The sequence below is a fragment of the Phaethon lepturus genome, unplaced genomic scaffold, assembly GCF_000687285.1.
Source record: "Phaethon lepturus isolate BGI_N335 unplaced genomic scaffold, ASM68728v1 scaffold24029, whole genome shotgun sequence".
Taxonomy (NCBI): Eukaryota; Metazoa; Chordata; class Aves; order Phaethontiformes; family Phaethontidae; genus Phaethon; species Phaethon lepturus.
In genome coordinates, this window is record NW_010561610.1 from 18,164 (window position 1) to 36,610 (window position 18,447).

The following is an 18,447-nucleotide window of genomic DNA, read 5'->3' on the forward strand; positions in this document are numbered from 1 at the left end:
ACCGCTCTTTTCAGAGGAAAGTGCCCAGAAGCAACGCTGCAGTGTACTCTGACCCTTTATGGTGGCATAAAAACCTGAGCCAGCAATTGGTTCTTTGGACACATTTGAACACTGACCTAGCAACCTTTCAGGATATAAGCAAAGAGCATCACAGTACTTTTTAGGAAAATCATGTGAAACTTGGTGGGCTCAGTTAGTTTTTTACTGTATTTGGGCAAAATATGGTGGCTCCAAAGCATTTTCCTGTTGAGGTTCAACGTTACGCTAATACAAAAGTGAAAGAGGAAAAAATATTACGGTTTGTTGGTCTCTATGAGTCAGGAAAGCCAGTTGCTACGTAAGTCCACTATAAATTAACACTCCTATTATATGGAGTTATTCTGAGAGTCAAGCCATCTTCTAGATGTGTATATTTTTAATTAAAATCTCCAATTCAGAACTTCTACTTCCAGCTATGAATAATGCATTTAGGATTTCCAAGGCAAGCTAGGGTCTTTTCCAAATGTCTGCATTCACCAGCAGCTGTGATTCAATTCATATTTTCCCAAGTATTCTCAGTCCAGTGTCCCAGTGAGTAAAATGACAACCACTGATATTTAACAATCTCAGAGGTAATGAGCAGGCTATCACAGAACACAGCCAGCCAGCAGCTGTTGTTAAGGCTGGCCCATTAGACCATCCTTGGGAATGATCAGACCTTGGAAATAAATGATTAAGTAGTTTCACTGGTTCTCCAGGGACTGGTTTTGTTCAGGGGTTTCAGAATGTGCTGGTCAAAATATTCATGTGCACTCGGAGGCAAGACAGCGTTATCCTTCCGGAGACTACTAGGGCATGACCACTGAAAATACATTTTCCATGGGGTCAAAGAATGTTTCTAAAAATCAGACTTCTTGCCTTTGGAAAGGTAGCTGGTTCAAAGTGAAAATCTGTTTTTAAAAAAAATCTTTCCAGACAGCTTTCCAAGACTTTGGTCATCAGTCACAAAGCTAAATGCTAAGCTCTGTTTTCTGCGCTGTGATTTTGCTGGTCTTTGTTTAGTCAGTCACATTAAGCTGTTGTATAGAAAAACAAATCGATATCCCATTCTGCTATTTTACCTGTTGCCCTCCCTGGTATCTTGGGTTTACTACAAGCAGTAAGGACAATATTTTGGAAGCCTTCTTTCATATTTAATCGCTAAGAAAACGCTCTGTTTTAATAATAATTTAATACTTTGAGAACCAGAATAGCTTCATGTAGGCCACTTTTCTTAAGTACAAATAATAACTAGCCAAATGGCTGGTCATGAAGTCTTAGACCAGGGTTTGCAGGAAAGATTACTTCCATCCCAATTGCAGCTGACTGCATGTTTTACAAACCTTTGCCCACTATCTACCTTACAAGCAATATTTATGAAGAACAAGGTAATGACAAAACTGAAGAAGTGACACTAGTGTGCAAAATAACTAAAAAGAGGCAGTTTTGCACCTTTGAAAACAGGCAAAGAACAAATAAACCTGAGTTCAGAGGTGTGGTATCTCTTACCTGGATAGCTTTTTGACAGGAATGTTCAGCTCTGTTTTTGCACGTTGGAATGAATGAAAGTCTTCAGTCAGGCATTGCTCTATTTGCATAAAGGATAATTATTAGCTAAATATTCCTCAAAGGAAGAAGGGGTAGTTATGGAATCTTGAGCTTGCTGCTTGGTAGCATATTGTCACTTGTACCACTCTGAAAACTTGGATATATACGCAGCACTCACTGAGGATTTGAGTTTAAATGATGCGTTAAGATTATTAATTAACTAACGCTGATCCAGAAATTATGCTGAGTTCAGGCCAGCACATCTCTGACCTTTGAAGCTGCTTCTCATCTGAGATTTGATCTGGTTTGTGCATCCCCATACAGCATTAACTTTTGATTTTACATATTCAAGGTGTAAGAATACAACTGCGGTCTTGCCTGAGATTTGTGTTTTTTGCAGGCTGGGATAACTACTATTCTGCTCAGTGCGCAGGACGGGACTGCTGGAGGTCAGAGTTCCATTCCTACACATCAGTGCATTGAGATCACAAGATCTCTGTTGCTTCTGTGTAAACTGAAGACTGTAAAATGTAGACAGGACAAAGACTAACTTTCTGTTCATTCATTGTGAGGTATATAAATGACCAAGTCCCCTTTCTGTTACCTTAGCCCTTTGGGTAGGTGCAGACCTATCCAAATGACAATCATCCATGTCTTCCTCTTGACAAAAGTGATTGATAGGTAATGTTTTATGATTACTTAGCAGTGTAGATTAACAGATTGGGCACAAAGCCAGGATTCATAAGAACTGCATTCAGTTGACCTACAAGCTAATGGATGAGTAGATGTGTACGTTGCTCAGCCAAGGAGGAACACGAACATGCATGGAAGAATAATCTGAGATGGGAGGTGCGCGCCTTGAAAAAGGCTGTGTTGCTGGATAGACAAAGATGGGTCCTCCTTTCCTGCCAGCAGCAGTGCTTGCAGGGGGGTGCAGTGCACAAGCGTGTCTATGGCGGGCCAGGTTCCAACGTCATCTTTTATTCCAGAGCAAAAAGTTGTTCGCTGCTCTTTAAAAGTTAAAACATGAAAATTATGGAGATGAAAAGTCAAAATGCCAACATGAAGGTGGAACAGAAAGGGAGGCACATCTCACCTCTGTGATACTAAACTTGTCATGGATTCTCAAAAGTACTGGCTGTTACCAAGAGCTCAAACTTGGTGACAGTAGTTGTGACATTCTAATCACAAACACTAAAGAAGGTCATTTAAGTCTTACTAAAATCCTCTTTCTTGCCCCTTTCCTGTAGAAAGTCTTGTCAAGCATTCCTGTCCCTTTGCCATTCCCAAAGTAGCTCTTAGAATAAGAGGGAAGCAGTAGTGCCCTTAATCTGCCTAATGAATTTTGCACACTGGTGGCAGTGAGATAGTGTGTCTCTTTGGTCTTGTGCACCACAGAATAGAAAATGGCTTTATGGCTTCTGTTAATTTCTTTCAGGCCTGCAGTATGTCTTGCTTGGAGGTAAAATGTCTTAAACTCAAATCTCCAATTTGTCCTTGCATCCATTTTACTACCTAATTCTTAGAACCAAGAGTCATCTTCTCTAATGACCTCTTAAAATGTGCATGCCATCTGCCTCAGGACCAAAGTAAGCTTGCCTACTCTGTTCTCCTTTACAACATGTTTCCAGTATTTGGACCTGCAATCCTGGAATTATTTGCAATTCTGGAATTTGCAGAATAATTGGGTTTTGCCCCACCTAACATTTTTTTGAAAGAGACCTCTATGCATTTCTCTCCCAACAGCACTTTTCCCATTATCAGGCTCCTAAGAGTACTACAGGATGTTTGGGTTATCATTTGACCCCTACCATATAGAGTCGGTTGTAACTTTGCTTTGTCTCAAGCTAGCCTAAAAACAACACTTTCTGAAATTTCAAAATAAAGAAATTTCAGATTATAATTTTGAAATATGTGAACACTATTTAGGCACAGCACCATTCAAGTCAGGATAAATATCTCTGGACAGGACAATGTGAGGAAAAAAGTGACAAAATGAAGCAGTCCCTTATTCTGCCTCTAGGAGTTGTGAAAATAATCTAGTTTTGAAGAAACTACATTTTATGATGAACAAGCTTTACCTAACATACAGAAGTACTGATAGCAGAAGGTTAATCAGTGCTTTAGTTATGGAGATGCTAGTTCACACTCCATAGCATGAAGCTATTCATCGAGGCTTTGGTCTGACAATAGTTTCTGACTGGGCAGCTCCTAGTGTCCTGGTTGAGTTCCATGGATACTAACAAAGCAGGACTAACTTCTAAAAGGACTGCCTTTCCACATCAGTGCTCAATTATGTATTTAAGAAACAATGGTAATTGGCCAAAATAACCAAAAGACATGCTACAATGAAACATCTATCTTAAGAATAGAAAATGCATTAAAAAAACACATGACCATTGACCAGTAATTAAAAGTCTACAGATGATTTTCCTTTGTGTGACTTACTATTTATCCTTGTGAACAGATGCCTAATATTAACTGGATTAAGAACTGCAAAAGGTTAAAAGTGAAAGCTACCTGAGGGTATTTATGAAATAAATGCTGTAAAATATATTTGGCTTTGTTCACACATTTACTGAGGATTTCAGAATAATTCACAGCATTACTACATACAATTCATATGTGGTAACCTAATTATATACTTAAAAAATAATGCTAAATTAGTCATACAGGGAAGGTTAAAAGTGTTTGTTTACTGGGCTACAATCAATAATATCAAATCTTCAAAAGTACATAGTGCAAATGTAATAATCTTGTTCTTCCTTCTGTGCAAGTGTTTGAAGTTCATAAATTCACTGAATTATAAAAAACATTTAAGCCTAATGTTTGCATTAGTTAAAATGCCCTCAAGCCTCAATTAGTCTACAGTTACCTCTGTACCATAGCAACCAGGTGATGTGCCTAAAGAGCTCACATTTGGTTGCTATTTAACAGGAAAGATGGATGCACTAAAAATAAGCATCCACTCTTCTAGAAGTTCCTATGTGCTATGCCTAACATTCCTTCTGTAGCTGTGGCAAGTATCCAGTGCAGCTGAAAATGATCTGTATATGGGAGGGGAGAGACATTATTGATTAGCTTTAACAAAAAAAAATCTTCTGTAGTCCCTGCTGCAGGAGAAACTCTGAGATCTATTCAAAGCTGAGTAAGACCGTCCTTTACTATGCATCCCTCTTTCTATTTCCCACTACAAACATATAACCCATTGATTAGCACTTACCAAAAGCACAAAGTAGCTGCAGTAGTTCCACAACAGATTTCTTATCAGCACACAGTAGCACAGTTCCTCAGGAACACAGCTTTCTACAAGAGTAGATTAGAAATTCTGTTGTGATATAGTTTGGGTCTGTGCAATGATATTAATCCAATGGTGTTTACAGCGAGATAACATAAATAAATAGTAGCACTGGAAAAAGTCTTTGTCCTGTAGAGTGTAATCACAGGCAGAAGATAAACTTAAAATCATTACATTATAGGGGCTGGTAATCTCTGCCTTATTACTCATCCCTGCTATTCAGTTTTAATTGAGCCAGTTGCACTATGTGGACATCAAACAGAAGGGCAGTCCTGACATAGCTTTAACAGCTTCAGGGTTTTCTGTACTTACTTTAATTAGACAAAAAAATACTCTAATGTGTTAAATGGGACTAGGGTAGGCAGTGTGTGGAACTGTCCTTACAGTGTTGAGCTGTCCATGGTCATTAATGGAGTTGTGTCCTTTGAAAAAGGATTTTTTTTAAAATACATCATGATAAATCTTATGTCTAGGAAGACTTTACATACCTTCAGCTGCCATTGCGTGTAAAATGTCTGAGCTTGTCTGCCTTGTAAACAAAACAGCCTGTTGCTTCATCCTTAAACAGCCAGAACTGTGGAACCAAAGCCTGCTTATTGACTGGTTTAGGATGAATGTTTCTACTGATATTTGTAAATCTTAGAGGCAAATTTACTGTAGCAAGGATAGTCTCTCAGGAATACTGAAGCTTCTTCACCCATTCCTTGCATTCATGTGTAATCTTAACTGGATATTCAAAACTCATTTCTGTGTGCAAAGAAAATAGAGGATTTCTTACTGCATTGTAAGTAAATTTTCATGTTTTATAAGCACAGAATACAATGCATTTTTATACTGAAAAGGAAGGTATTTTTTTATATTAGTGGAAGTTGTTTGGGATGGGGGAAGAAAGAAGAAAAAAGGGTTATACATGAACATGAAGACCATGGAGTGGAACAGCTATCACTGCCATATTTAATAATATATCACTAGCCTAAATGGTACTGCCAAAACTAGGTTCAGAATAGAATTATCAGCTCTCAGTTTGGAGAGACGTGTAGGTTTGCATCTCATTGAAAACTGTGTGTAAATGCAGTTGGTTAGTTTTACCTCCTTAATTGTAAGAGGTTTTGCTATATTTTACATTCAAGAGGCAAGAGCAGACACTGGGATGCCATTTAAAGAGCTGCTGTTTCCAAATTGGGTTATAATGCTCATCTGTCAGTTCTGAAGTATTCAGAAGCCACTCATCATAAAAATTCTGTAAGATTAAGAGCAAAACAGTGGATGACACATTTGTTGTGCCTTTTCACCATCATAAGTTATTAAACATCAGTAAATTAGGAAATGAACTCGGTATCATTTAGTGAAGACCTCTTCTTTTCATTTTGCAAATAAGTGATATATTAAAGTTAGATATACCATCTAACTTGCCTGTGGGCGGGCAAGGATTGATATAGAAGGACACACCTGGAAGTACATCTGCCATGCAAATAGATCCAGGAGCAGCTGGACTTCATCAGACACCATGTGCTATCTGTATTTTAGACATTAGAGAAGTATATCAGCTGACAAGTCTCGCTGCAAATCTTCACACTTTCAGTACTTAGCTCCATGTTTTTCTTTTCTTAGACTGCTTGTTAATTGTCCCATTACATGGTCCTCAATACAGACCTCACCAAGTGGAAACAAGTTGTGAGAACCGTAAGATGGAAAAAGTTAAACACCTGATAAAAGTAGCACACTGCATTAATGCAAAATTTCAGTTCCAGTTACAGCCTGTGAGTGGAACCTATGAGCACGTGGAGTCCTTGCAAGATACAGAGCAGACCAAGTAGAGCATTGTTGAATTTGGTTCTCATTGCATATTTGGCAGCAGGGAGGGCAATCTTTTCAACTCCTTATGATATTACACAACAGTAAATAAACTATATCTTGTGCTATAGTTGGATACAGATACTTCTGGACTATATTTCCACATGCAGCTAACAGTCAAAAGAATTGAAGAAGCATAAACAGAGAATAAAGATGTGAAAATGAAGGTATGACAATAACAGTACTGTGAAAAGAAACCAGTAAGTCAAATGTATACCATGGAGACTTGTTACTAAAAGTACAGTATTAGGTTGGGTGCTTGAATTAGAATGCTGGATGCATACAGAAACAGTTCTGCTGCTGCTTGGAAAGAAAAGTTCAGTGACAGATTTCCCAGGCAGTGCCAAAAGGAGTTATCTGCTTGAAGCAAGCACATGGTCATCATTCCTCCTCCTTGTGCATCTGAAAAATAACCCTTTAATCTTCATTATGGTTTTAGTCTCCCTATCTCCTCTTTCCAAAACTTTTGCTTGTAGATGACATTATTTGGATTTCCATCATCAAAGACAGCATGAAATGACAATGAACATTTTACTTTTAGCCATGTGTTATGCATGAGGAAATCACTTCCATACCTCAAACTCAGTCAAAAAGACAGATACCATCTAGTAGCCCAGCTCACATACAGTGATTGAGCCTAGATTTCATTTGCTGACTAAGCCTTTAAATTTGTAGTGAAGAATCTGTCAAAAAACATTTCCTGCTACTGGACATGCCTCATCATTATTTGATTACTTTCCTTCATAAATGAATGTAGACACAACAGATCTCAACAAGGGATCACAACAAGATCTCACAACAGTCTAAATTATCCATGTCTAAATGATCTGATTGGATATGTTTGCATGTCTGGAGAGGCCAGATACTAAAATACCTTATGCCTTTGCCTAAATTGCTCTGTTTTCGTAGCCTGTTTCCCCTTTTTACATTTTGAATTTCTTTTTAAGGGAGGGGAGGCACAACAGTCTAAAAATATTTTCCTAGCAAGCTAACTCACCTTGGCACAGGAAGCTGTGGATGCTTTGTCTGCCTCTCTCTCTCTTCCCCCCACACACAGCATGCTCATGGCTGAAAGAAGGACCGAGACTGTGCTCACAAAAGCAGGCTGAGTAAGAAATGGAAAATCATAGGCCGTGATTAGCATCAGCTTGAAAGCATTCATTGTTTGCTTGCGCTTCTGTGCATGTGAGTTTTAGCCAGATCACAACAAGGATTCTGTGAATTGCTTTGCAAGGTAAAGGTCAAATAATGCTGATTTCAAAGAGGAAAGAAGCTAATTAAGATGCTATATAAATCAAAGTAAATTCTATTTTTATGTATTTAAAAAAAATAAAAAGATCCAGCTGAATGCACAACCTCCTGGCTGGCTTGTAGAAGAGGCAGTGATTTCCAATAAATAACAGATGTTGTATTTTGCATTTTTGAAGCCAGTTTGTTGCTAAACCATGAAGATTCATACCCGTCCTTCTTTTTGCGCATGTATCATGCTGGGTGGTTGTGTGTGTGGATTAACTGTGACAAGCTGTGACATCAGCAAGGGCTGGATGCTGCCTGACTGTGTGGTTTTGTAATGCATCCTCCCATTATTGCTGGGCTGACTCATTCACACTATAGGGTGAGTGAATTATGCGTAGTATGGGCCCAGCGTGGACTGAGGTGTTTGCCATTGTGCCTCTGTGCAGAAGCTGTGCCATAAATGTAAAGCAAGCAGATTTTCAGTCCCTACTTACACAGATGATAAAGCTGAGAAGCAAATGCAGAGAAGTATTGATGCTAATAAATAAACCCGGAAGTGGTAAAATATGCCAGTTCTTCAGCATGGGGTGCAGTAGTCTTTGGCCTTGCAACTTTGAGAACACCGCTGGAAGAGGTTTTGGGTCTGCAAAGCGTATGTGAAAAGCACAGGCTGTGTTTGCCTGGGGAGTGCTGGAGAGGAAGAATCGGTGTTCATGAACCTGCAACAGGTCAAGTGATCATGGTTATTTTGGGATATGGAGATTTCATGGAAGGGAGCCGATTTACCGTACCTGTCATGATCATAGGAAGCGAGAGCAAGTGGAGCAAGCACATGGTAGAAGCAGCTCTGGTGTGAGTGAGTACTGTATTAGCTTCCACTGAATTCAGAAGGGGAAAGTGTTGTTTATCAATAACCCAGGAGCCTCATGATTTCTTAGTTATTCATTAACGATCTTTTGTTTAAACCTGAAGTACCAATCTAGTAGCGTTTTTTTGGTTGACGTTGACAAAACCTGGAACAATAACTGCTGAGAAGGCAGCCTCTGGAAAGGTGAATGCTAATGAGAGCTGTTCTGCCCTTCATATACTCTGAGGTATCATTTCCACAGTGCTTACAGTCCCTTAGGACTTGCTTTTCAGGTCCGGAGGTTTTTGAAGTGCTCAGCAGAACAAGAAGCTTATGTAGACAATTGGTGGTTTTAGAGCAAACAAGGTCTTTGTAACAGCCTGAACTTTAAACTGTCTTCATTTCATTCCTCATAGCTGCAAAAGTAAGTAAAAAACAAGGACGCAGGATCCTTTTGTGTTATAAGATGGACTTGAAGGGCAACAACTTGCCCTCTTGGAAAAGTTAAACTTGCTGACATTTCATATCCAGAGCTTTTGACCTTTGTTTTGAAGATGCTGTGCTTACAGCTTACATGCTTCACTATCGCTTCAACAGCCTGCTCTCCTGGCTAAAGAAGTAAGACAGTTTCTTCTAAAGACAGTTCCTTCTGGAGGACTTGATAGCAACAAGAGTTTGAACTGGCATAGTTTATTGGTGTTTGTTCCTACATCTTTGCAATAGACATCTAGGCTTTGGACTTTGAGCTCCTCTCCAGGTTAGATGAGCACTTGTGTCTGTTCTGGACTTTTATGATCCCTAAAGTGGCATCACAGACTCTAGAAAGGCAGTAAGCAATTCCTTGGGACACTGTATTTAAGGATGCTCCCGATAGTAGTCACCTACTGCAACTACTGTTTACTCTTGCTTTACTCTCGAGGCGGGAAATATATGCATATTCACACCCATCAGAACAACAGTGACTGTGTTACCATTGGTCCACATCCTGGCACCATGGCCAAGGGAGCGTATGCTTGCAGGAACCGGCTTACAAGGCTGGACAAAGATGGTCTGGCACACCACTGAGCATCTCTATCAAATAAATAGTGATATGTAATATGATCATTATCTCAGCAGACACTGTAATAGGGTAGTATCTTAGACTGCACCTTCACTTCTCCTTAAGACTGTAATACAGAAAACCTCCCATGGAGCCTGGTCTTTTTTAGGCGGCTCCCTCATGGAGTGCACCTTTCAAGTCTGAGGTCGGCCAATACCCTGCTGAAAAATTTTCTTTACTGTTAAGGTGCCATTTGCACCTCTCCTCTGCCGACACCTTGTGCCAGTTTTCTGTCCCTATTTTCTGGCTGCATTTGCCACTAAGCAAGCAGTCATTCCCAGCAGAAACTCCCAGTGAGGATGTAAGGATACTTTGGTGCCTTGCAAGTGGTGTTAGCCAACCACTATGGCCAATCTAGCAGAAAAGAGGCTGTTCTCGGACATTGGTGAAAGCAAGCTGGATTATGTTAGCCTCTGATGTGCTTGGTAACTGTGTCCACCGGAAATGCAAAGGGAGACCACACCAACTGAGAATGTCAGGATGAGAAAGGCACTACTCTTGTATATAGATATTTCCAGACAAAGCTCTCTTCAACAGAATAACTCAGAGGATGGTTATCCTGCATGTTACCTTTGAGTTCCTAAGTGGGCTGTGACCTACTGACAGGGGTCAGCCACAAGGCTTCCTATCCCAGGAAATTTTGTTCAGTACATTATGGTAAAGTTTGATAAAGTTAGCTTGACATCTTATCGGAAATTCAATACTTGACTGAAGACTATCCAGAATGGAAACACTCCCTGCCTGTGTTTTTCTTGCTCTCTTCTCTGTAGATAAGATACTTGGTCCAATGTCTGTGTGTGCACTTCCTTTCCAGGATGTGTGACTATATGCCTGGACAGGATCAACCCAGGCAGAAGAGAAGCAGCAGATGCTGGGCACTGGAGGAAAGCTGTAGCTGTAGGCTAAGGACCAGTATCCACAGCTGTGCTAACTGGAGCAGATCTGTCTGTGAGGCAGGGTATTGACAGCCAAAGCTAGCTTACCCCTGCCTTCCCAAGAGATTAAGTTTATGGATAGGGTAGGCTGAAAGTGGCATGGGTAAGAACCACAACATGATTATCTTACAACACTTTCGCAAGCTAGTTGCCTATGCACCTGAAAAGAATTTCCCTCCGTACTGGAAAAACCTTACTCCAGTAAAGGGAGGCAGTGGAAAGCTGTTAACATGGGCCTGTAACCTTTTACCCAGAAAAGCCTTTCCAAGGAAGAAAGCAATAAGATTTTGTGACAGCCATCAGAGTCCCATCTGTACTTAATCACTGCTCTTCATGTTCACAGCACAATTATTGCTCTCAAGAGGGAGCTTGTAAAAATTAGTCTGGGACTGAGACCATGACAAAAACTGGAGAGACACCTCACCAGCAGGCAGCAGTCTCTGGAGTATAGCAGTCTCAGGCCTGGGACTTAAAAGGGTATTGGTGCTAGGATGACAGCAAACCTGCTTTATTGTAGTTGCTTGTTATGACTGAAGATGAGGAAGGTCTTATCTGGCAAGTCTCCCAGAAAAAGCCCAGCTGAGGAACATTTGAAGGCCAGGCACAGACAGGACAGTGGTCACTGCTCCACATCAGAAATGCCCAACAGCAAACGATGAACAATGCCCATCTGGCAAGCCCTCAAATGAAATGACAAGGACATAGCCCTCTGTGTGTTCAAAAATCAAGACAGTGGTGTCTCAAAACCATGACTTAAGGGCAGAGAGATCAGAGGAGGAGCAGGCAAAAAAAAAGACTGAAGACTGTAAAAGTCTGTGAGATTGCTACCAAGGCCCCAGTCGTAGGTACGTGATACTGCACCAGCAGGACCTAGGTCAGATGTACAAACCTGTTTTGAACAACTTTGACAATGTCAAGTGAATTTATCCTGGGTCACTGATTTACCTTGTCACATGCCTGTAACAGTTTTGATCTGGTCCTCAGTGTCCTAAAATTATATTTATAGCACTCCTGATAGCAGCCTGACAGTTGTCCCAGTCTTCCTCATGCAGAATGTTTGTAAATAATATCAGCTTGTGAGGTTCCTGCTGTGTCTCACGTGCAGCAGTCAGCATGGCTTTCAGACACCACATGGCATGCAACCCTGCAACCCAAATTCTAGTGATACGTTATAAAAAAAGCATCAATTTCAGATCAGAAAAGTAGTACGGGTAAGGACGAGATCAAGATCTGAGGAAGTGGGGATCCTATCAGTCAAGTAATCATTTTATTAATAGGAGCATACTGCCTAATCCATTTGCAAGCAAGTAAAGATTCTCATAAAGTGACAGATCAGCCGAAGGACATATGAAGTGCTTCTGCACTTACAAATGTAACACAGGATCCCATGTACCTTCACTTCAGTCATGGCTAGCAATGGCATTCTGTTTTAAAGGTTTCGCTTAATTGATACAGGATGAAAAATGTAGATGTGCTGGGATCTTAAGTGTACATGCATCAGACAGAATGCCTTATTTACCCGTAAGTACTGTGTAGACGTTAGACTGGAGTCAGTGAGAGACCAGTTCTTTTACTATTATGTAAGTGGTGTTACTAAGTTTTTACAAGGCAGTAGAGTTAATCATTCTTAACGCTCGCAGACTGCAAGTGTGCATGTAAGCAAATATTTCAATAGGACACAGGGTACAACTGGAAATAGTTGATGTATCTGAGGGAGCAGAGCTACCTTTTACAACAAAATATTTTTCTTTGAACTTTGGAATAGGACTGTCAGACTTATTTTTTAACTTCTGTCTAAGCCAGCCCACCCCCGCTCCCAGTTCCAAATGGCCATTCTTTAGTTCAACAGTAACTTCTAAAATGCTTTTATGGATACTAAAGTAAATAAATATCTTTTGGTATTTGCTTCTTTCACAGATGCACCATTTGACTCTAGCAAGAACTGCAAGCCCATCAGTGGCTGCAGACTTAATTTCTGTCATGGTGGTAGGACATACTTTAAAAGAAAAAAGCCAGCTTCAGGTCTTTGGTGAAAGATTGTGATCATTCTGGGCCTAAGATTGTGCTGAGTCTTGGTTACATCACAGGTGGAGCTGGTACAGTGGATATGTTGCGTTTGTTTTGCCTGTCCTGTTTTCCTGTTCTAGACGATAGTCAGAGATGCTTATGGCACTTTGTCCTCTTCAGGTTGCACGGTTCCCTTCTTTATTCAGTAGGCAATTCTGTCAGCCCTTCTTTAATTCTCTGAGAACTTTGGGATTGGTATTACGGGTTCTTCACTGAAATCTTCCCTTGGCAAGAAAGCACAGAGGAAGAGCCTCAATCTAAGAGGCTCAGAAAGAAGTAAGTTGTGAATCTCAGCACAGAGCCCAGCATTGATTTAAGAGATCTGCCAACTGCCCCATTCTCACTTTTTATCCTGTGTGCCCAGCATGCCTTGCTAGCACTGATCGGTTACAGGAACTGTAAGTGATTGTCTCTCCCCTTCCATCATACCTAGGTCATTGCATCTGCAGTTCACTTGTACAGCTTTCCACCCAAGCAGAGGCAAGGTACATAGGAAAGAGTAGGCAAGACAGCAGAGGCAGAGGCTGCACTGTACCAGAAAAATCAGGTGTAGTGCTCTGGACGGCTGGAGAAATCAGCTTTGAGAGGTGCTGGCAAGACCCTGATCAGCCCTCCTATATGACTGGGACTGGACTTATCTCAAGGGTGCTTACAAAGCCTTTTGCTCAGAGCATACAGAGGTCAGAATTTGGGCACCAGGCCAAGGCTGTGGCTTGGGCCAAATGGCAGTAAGTCACACTATCAGAATATTGTCAACTGAAGTTTTTTTAATTCCTATTTGGCAGTTCATACTGGCAAAACTTCTCCTGCTCTGTCAGATTTCAGTTAAATCAGGCCACAAGTTCAGAAGTTACGGGAAGTTGTACACTGACCCACTTATTGCATTGTGTTTCTTTTTACTAGATAGCAGGCAGGAAGAGCCATTCAGAAATTTAAAGCGTGTCTTCAAATATAGCATAAGTAAATTACAAATGCCAGTTTTCATCCCCTGGGTAAAAGAACTCCAGTGTTCCCATGCAGGTGCATGCCCAGGTTTTACTGTGCTCTTGAAAGATGCACTGACACAAAGGGATGCAACCATGGGGCTATTCCTAAGTCTTTGAACACATGTATTCAAAGCTGGGTAAAAGGATGGCATCTACAGGACAAATAGTAAGCAAATACTAACAATGAAGTAAAAATTACAGACATTATGCACACAATTATGTGTAAATGCAGCATTCTTTGAAAAATACAAAGCTATTTCTCAGCTGCACATAAACCGGTAAGAAGCGCTACTAAAAAAAGCTATATCTTATATTGCAAATTAAGAGAACATTTAGAAAGACTGCATATGAGACAAGGTGGAAGCCAGCTGGCCTAGCAGTATGTAATCAAATGGAAACTGAAAAAACAGCTTAGCCAAAAAAAGTCTAGGTAAATTTCACTTCAGCAAAGAGTTAGAAATCTTAATATCTTGTTAAAAACTCAAAATCCAGCAAGCAAGTTCATTATATTGGTCTGTTGCTGCTGCTGGAGTAAGATAAGGGCATGGACTGGACAAGAAACATGACTTGCTTATGGTGAACAGTTATTACTTTGGAGAAGGGAATTCTGTGTACAATTTCAAGAACCCTGGTTACGTGTAAATTTTGAGAGCCCAAAGAAGGCATCCATCTGACCCATGATCTGCAACCAAGTGCTACATTTGCTATAACATTTACTTTTGTACTTTTTATTACCTGTATTCTTCAGAGTGATGAATGGGAAACTTCACTACAATTTTACTGCCTTGGATAACCTTATGGATCGCCTATGGGAAAATAAGCTAATTCCAGGTAAGGGCAGCTCCCTACCCACAGCTACATCTGTTTGCTTATATTGCGCCATCATCAGAAAATTCTTAGAGAGCTTTGTCAAAGCTGATTTTGATAAAAAAACATTCTTTTCCTACTTACCTTTGCCTCATATCCATGTAAATGTAAACAGCATGAGCAAAACACTATTAGGGCAATTAAGACAACACAATGGTTTTCACAGAATCACAGAATCGCTAGGCTGGAAAGGACCTTCAAGATCATCAGGTCCAACCATTAATCCAGCACCACCATGTTCCCTAAACCATGTCTTGAAGCACCACACATTTTTTGAACACTTCCAGAGATGGCGACTCCACCACCTCCCTGGGCAGCCTGTTCCAATGCCTGACCACCCTCTCAGTGAAGAAATTTTTCCTAATATCCAATCTAAACCTCCCCTGGCGCAACTTGAGGCCATTTCCTCTCATCCTATCACTGGTTACTTGGGAGAAGAGACCAGCGCCTTCGTCGCCACAACCCCCTTTCAGGTAGTAGTAGAGAGAATTATTTTACATTGCTTTCAACAACAGTTTGAGATGTATGAATTGGGAATGAAATCTCTTGAAGAGGAGAAAGCTTTGTACCATTAACATGTGTTTAAAAGGGACAGAGAAGCAGATACTCAAGGTATAGCTTCCCTTGAATTTCTGCAAACATCCAACATTTAAAGTTCCCTCTGAGCCCTGAATTTATGATGGTAAGTATTAGTATTGATTACTATAGTCATTGACAAGTAACAAGTATGAGCAACCTCAAATCTGAATATTCCTGATAGGGACATGTAGAAACAGGAAAGAAGGCCCATTTAATGATACTTCTTCATTAACAAGTTTGTTTCAGATAATACAATAACCCCTTCATTAATCAAAAGGTGATAGCATTCAGAAAAAAGGAGACTCATCTTTTGTGTCTTTTTTAGGGTTTGAATTGATGGGGAATCCATCAGGATATTTTTTAGATTTTGAAGATAAAGAACAGGTGGTAAGATGGAGAAACTTAATTACACTTCTGGCCAGCAGATACATAGGTAAGTTCCAAAAAAACCAAAATATAAAGCCATGTTACTTACTCTGTTATAATCACTTCTACCTACCTCAAAAAGTTTTCTGTATTGCAGTCAATTTCAAGACCCCAGATTTCAGCACAGAACAGGAAAAAAAAAAATGCCAGAACAGACAATGGCATAATAACCCCTTTTTTGCTGATCCATGACCAACATCCTGAATGAGTAGTGTATTCTGGGTAGCACATTTGGCCCGCCTCTGAGGACTGACATTTAACTTTGTTATGTTGTTGTGGTTGTAAACCACCAGCTTGCACTAGGATGTGATAACCTGAACACTTCCCACGTGTCAGCTTCAAATACCTCTGAGACAAAAGCCTCAACTTCAGTTGAGGCTGCTTGTGTGCCCTAACCACAAAGCTGTAATTCACATCACCTACCTCTCACCTTTCATCTTTTTCAAATATTGCTGCATTTTATCAAAAATGAGAGCTCATTTTGAGACTACCAAAATCACATTTCCTTCATTATTAAAAATGGGTACTATTTATACCTTGTTGTAGCTCTGGGTGCTGAACCTCACCTCCAGCCCTAATTGATAGGATGGTCTGGATCAATGACTAATTGATAGCATTGTCTGAATATGCAGCTTACTGATAAATGAGGCCTCTCCTACAGACAGGTATGGACTGGAGCATGTTGCTAAATGGAATTTTGAAACATGGAATGAACCAGACCACCATGACTTTGACAATGTGTCTATGACAGTGAAAGGTAAGAATGTTTTGGAGCACCAACTAGTGTAGTAAAGTGAGACAGGTTTGTGGGGTGGTTGGAGGGGTGACAGTGAGAAAGGAGAGATGCTGGCAAAGAAATAAGGTAGATAGCAGAGAGAAGGAATGTGAAAGGTATGCCTAATCTGTTTTGCTAAGGTCATGTTACTGACTATACTTTGTTCCCTGCTTGGACATCAGTGTAAGTATAGAGATAGTAGAACAGGGAAAACAGAAGTTAAATGAAGAAGACACAGTTCATTATTTGGATATAAAGTAAGGTTACTGGGGGTAAGAAGATGAAGAGTGGAGTAAAAGGAAAACTGTTCGCTGACAGGTGCATGCTTTGGGAACCTGTCCTCGCAAGACCTTTGGAAGAACCTTGTCAATGCAGCTGAGATTTTGATGTCTTCTCATGTTGTCAGTGCCTAGGAAAGAGTAGCCCCGATTTGTGAGGTCCTGCCAATAGACGCAATAATAGAGTTATAACATCTCCCTGTAGTTTTAGATCAAGATTCTGTTTTGAGTTATCATCTTTGATATATGATATATCATCTGCTTGGACTTCAGGGTTTCTCAACTATTACGATGCTTGCTCAGAAGGATTAAGAGCAGCCAGTCCTCTACTAAAATTTGGAGGGCCTGGGGATTCCTTCCACCCCTTACCCAAGTCACCCATATGCTGGAGTCTTCTGTGTCATTGCTACAATGGAACCAACTTCTTCACGGGGGAGACTGGTGTAAGGCTGGACTACATCTCTCTCCATAAGAAGGTCAGTCGAAGATTTCAGTTTAAGGCTATTTTTTTAATTGTTTCAGTCCATGTTCCATTTTATTCTGATTTATGAAGTTGATTTCCAAGTGAATGTCCAGCCTATAGCAGGAAGCATCGCTGCCTATGCTAACAAAACTTTGAAGATGTTCAGTTGCAAGACTTTAACTTAAAGCAAATTTGCCTTTGCCTAGTTCCCAGGGGAAAATGACGACTCTACCTCTTTTCTATTTTATATTCTAGGAGGAGGTCATGTAAACAGCACATGCTGTAATGGATTAGTTAAAAATGCTAATACTGTCTGGCCCACAGCTCCTCACGATTCCAGGAACATGTTTTCAGAATATGTTTTTGTCTTTATGTTATATCTGTGTGTTTACTACTGTTTGCTCACTTTCACTAAGCAAATACGAAATATTGTTGCAGGGAGGTGGGAGTTCTCTTTACATCTTGCAACAAGAAGTAGAAGCGGTTGAACAAATTCAGAAGCTGTTTCCAAATTTTGCTTCTGTTGCCATATACAACGATGAAGCAGATCCAATGGTTGGATGGTCCATTCCACAACTGTGGCGAGCTGATGTGACCTATGCAGCGATGGTTGCAAAGGTAACTGAGTTCATTAGTAGTCTTGTCACAGTGAGGTTTCCTGATGTGTTAATGCAGTTGCAAAAGTAGATTTACAGTCAATTTTTAAACATCTACTCAGAGTAATAAATCCAACACAAGGAGAACTCCCTAATGATACAGCTGGGGTTTCCCTGAATACTCTGTTTTCAGTAGCTTTATTTAGTTTGTGTTAGTTTTCTTCATCTTCCCTTCACCAAAAAACACAACTGAGAACTAGCCTTCCATGTGTTGGAAAATATATTGTATACAGCCCCCCAGTTAGATCTACCTGATAAGACTATACCCACACATCCTCTCTCCATGTAATACTACTGTTATCATCTCACTACTGCTAGTATCACCTCACTTACGTGAGACATTTCCCAGCTCCTTCACAAGTTTACCTCAGCAAAAGACATCAGGTATAATTAAGAAGTCCCTTGAGACCATTCTTTGGTTTTGGATAATGACTGTACATGTCTTACTAATGACTGCTAGTAATTACTGCTGTTGATCAAAAAAGCAGAAGGAGAAAAGAATGCTCAGCATTCCT

General features: G+C 40.3%; 1 protein-coding gene across 1 annotated transcript in view; it reads left to right on the forward strand.

The window, feature by feature from the left end:
* IDUA (iduronidase, alpha-L-) overlaps window positions 1-18,447 on the forward strand; it is a gene marked incomplete at its 5' end in the record, with an annotated part of 42,489 nt that overhangs the window by 15,193 nt on the left and 8,849 nt on the right. Inside the window, 5 exons of the mRNA XM_010294061.1 lie at window positions 14,637-14,719; window positions 15,660-15,767; window positions 16,422-16,517; window positions 17,087-17,289; window positions 17,715-17,894. Coding sequence (XP_010292363.1) covers window positions 14,637-14,719; window positions 15,660-15,767; window positions 16,422-16,517; window positions 17,087-17,289; window positions 17,715-17,894 — 670 coding nt within the window. The remainder of the gene's footprint in view (window positions 1-14,636; window positions 14,720-15,659; window positions 15,768-16,421; window positions 16,518-17,086; window positions 17,290-17,714; window positions 17,895-18,447) is intronic.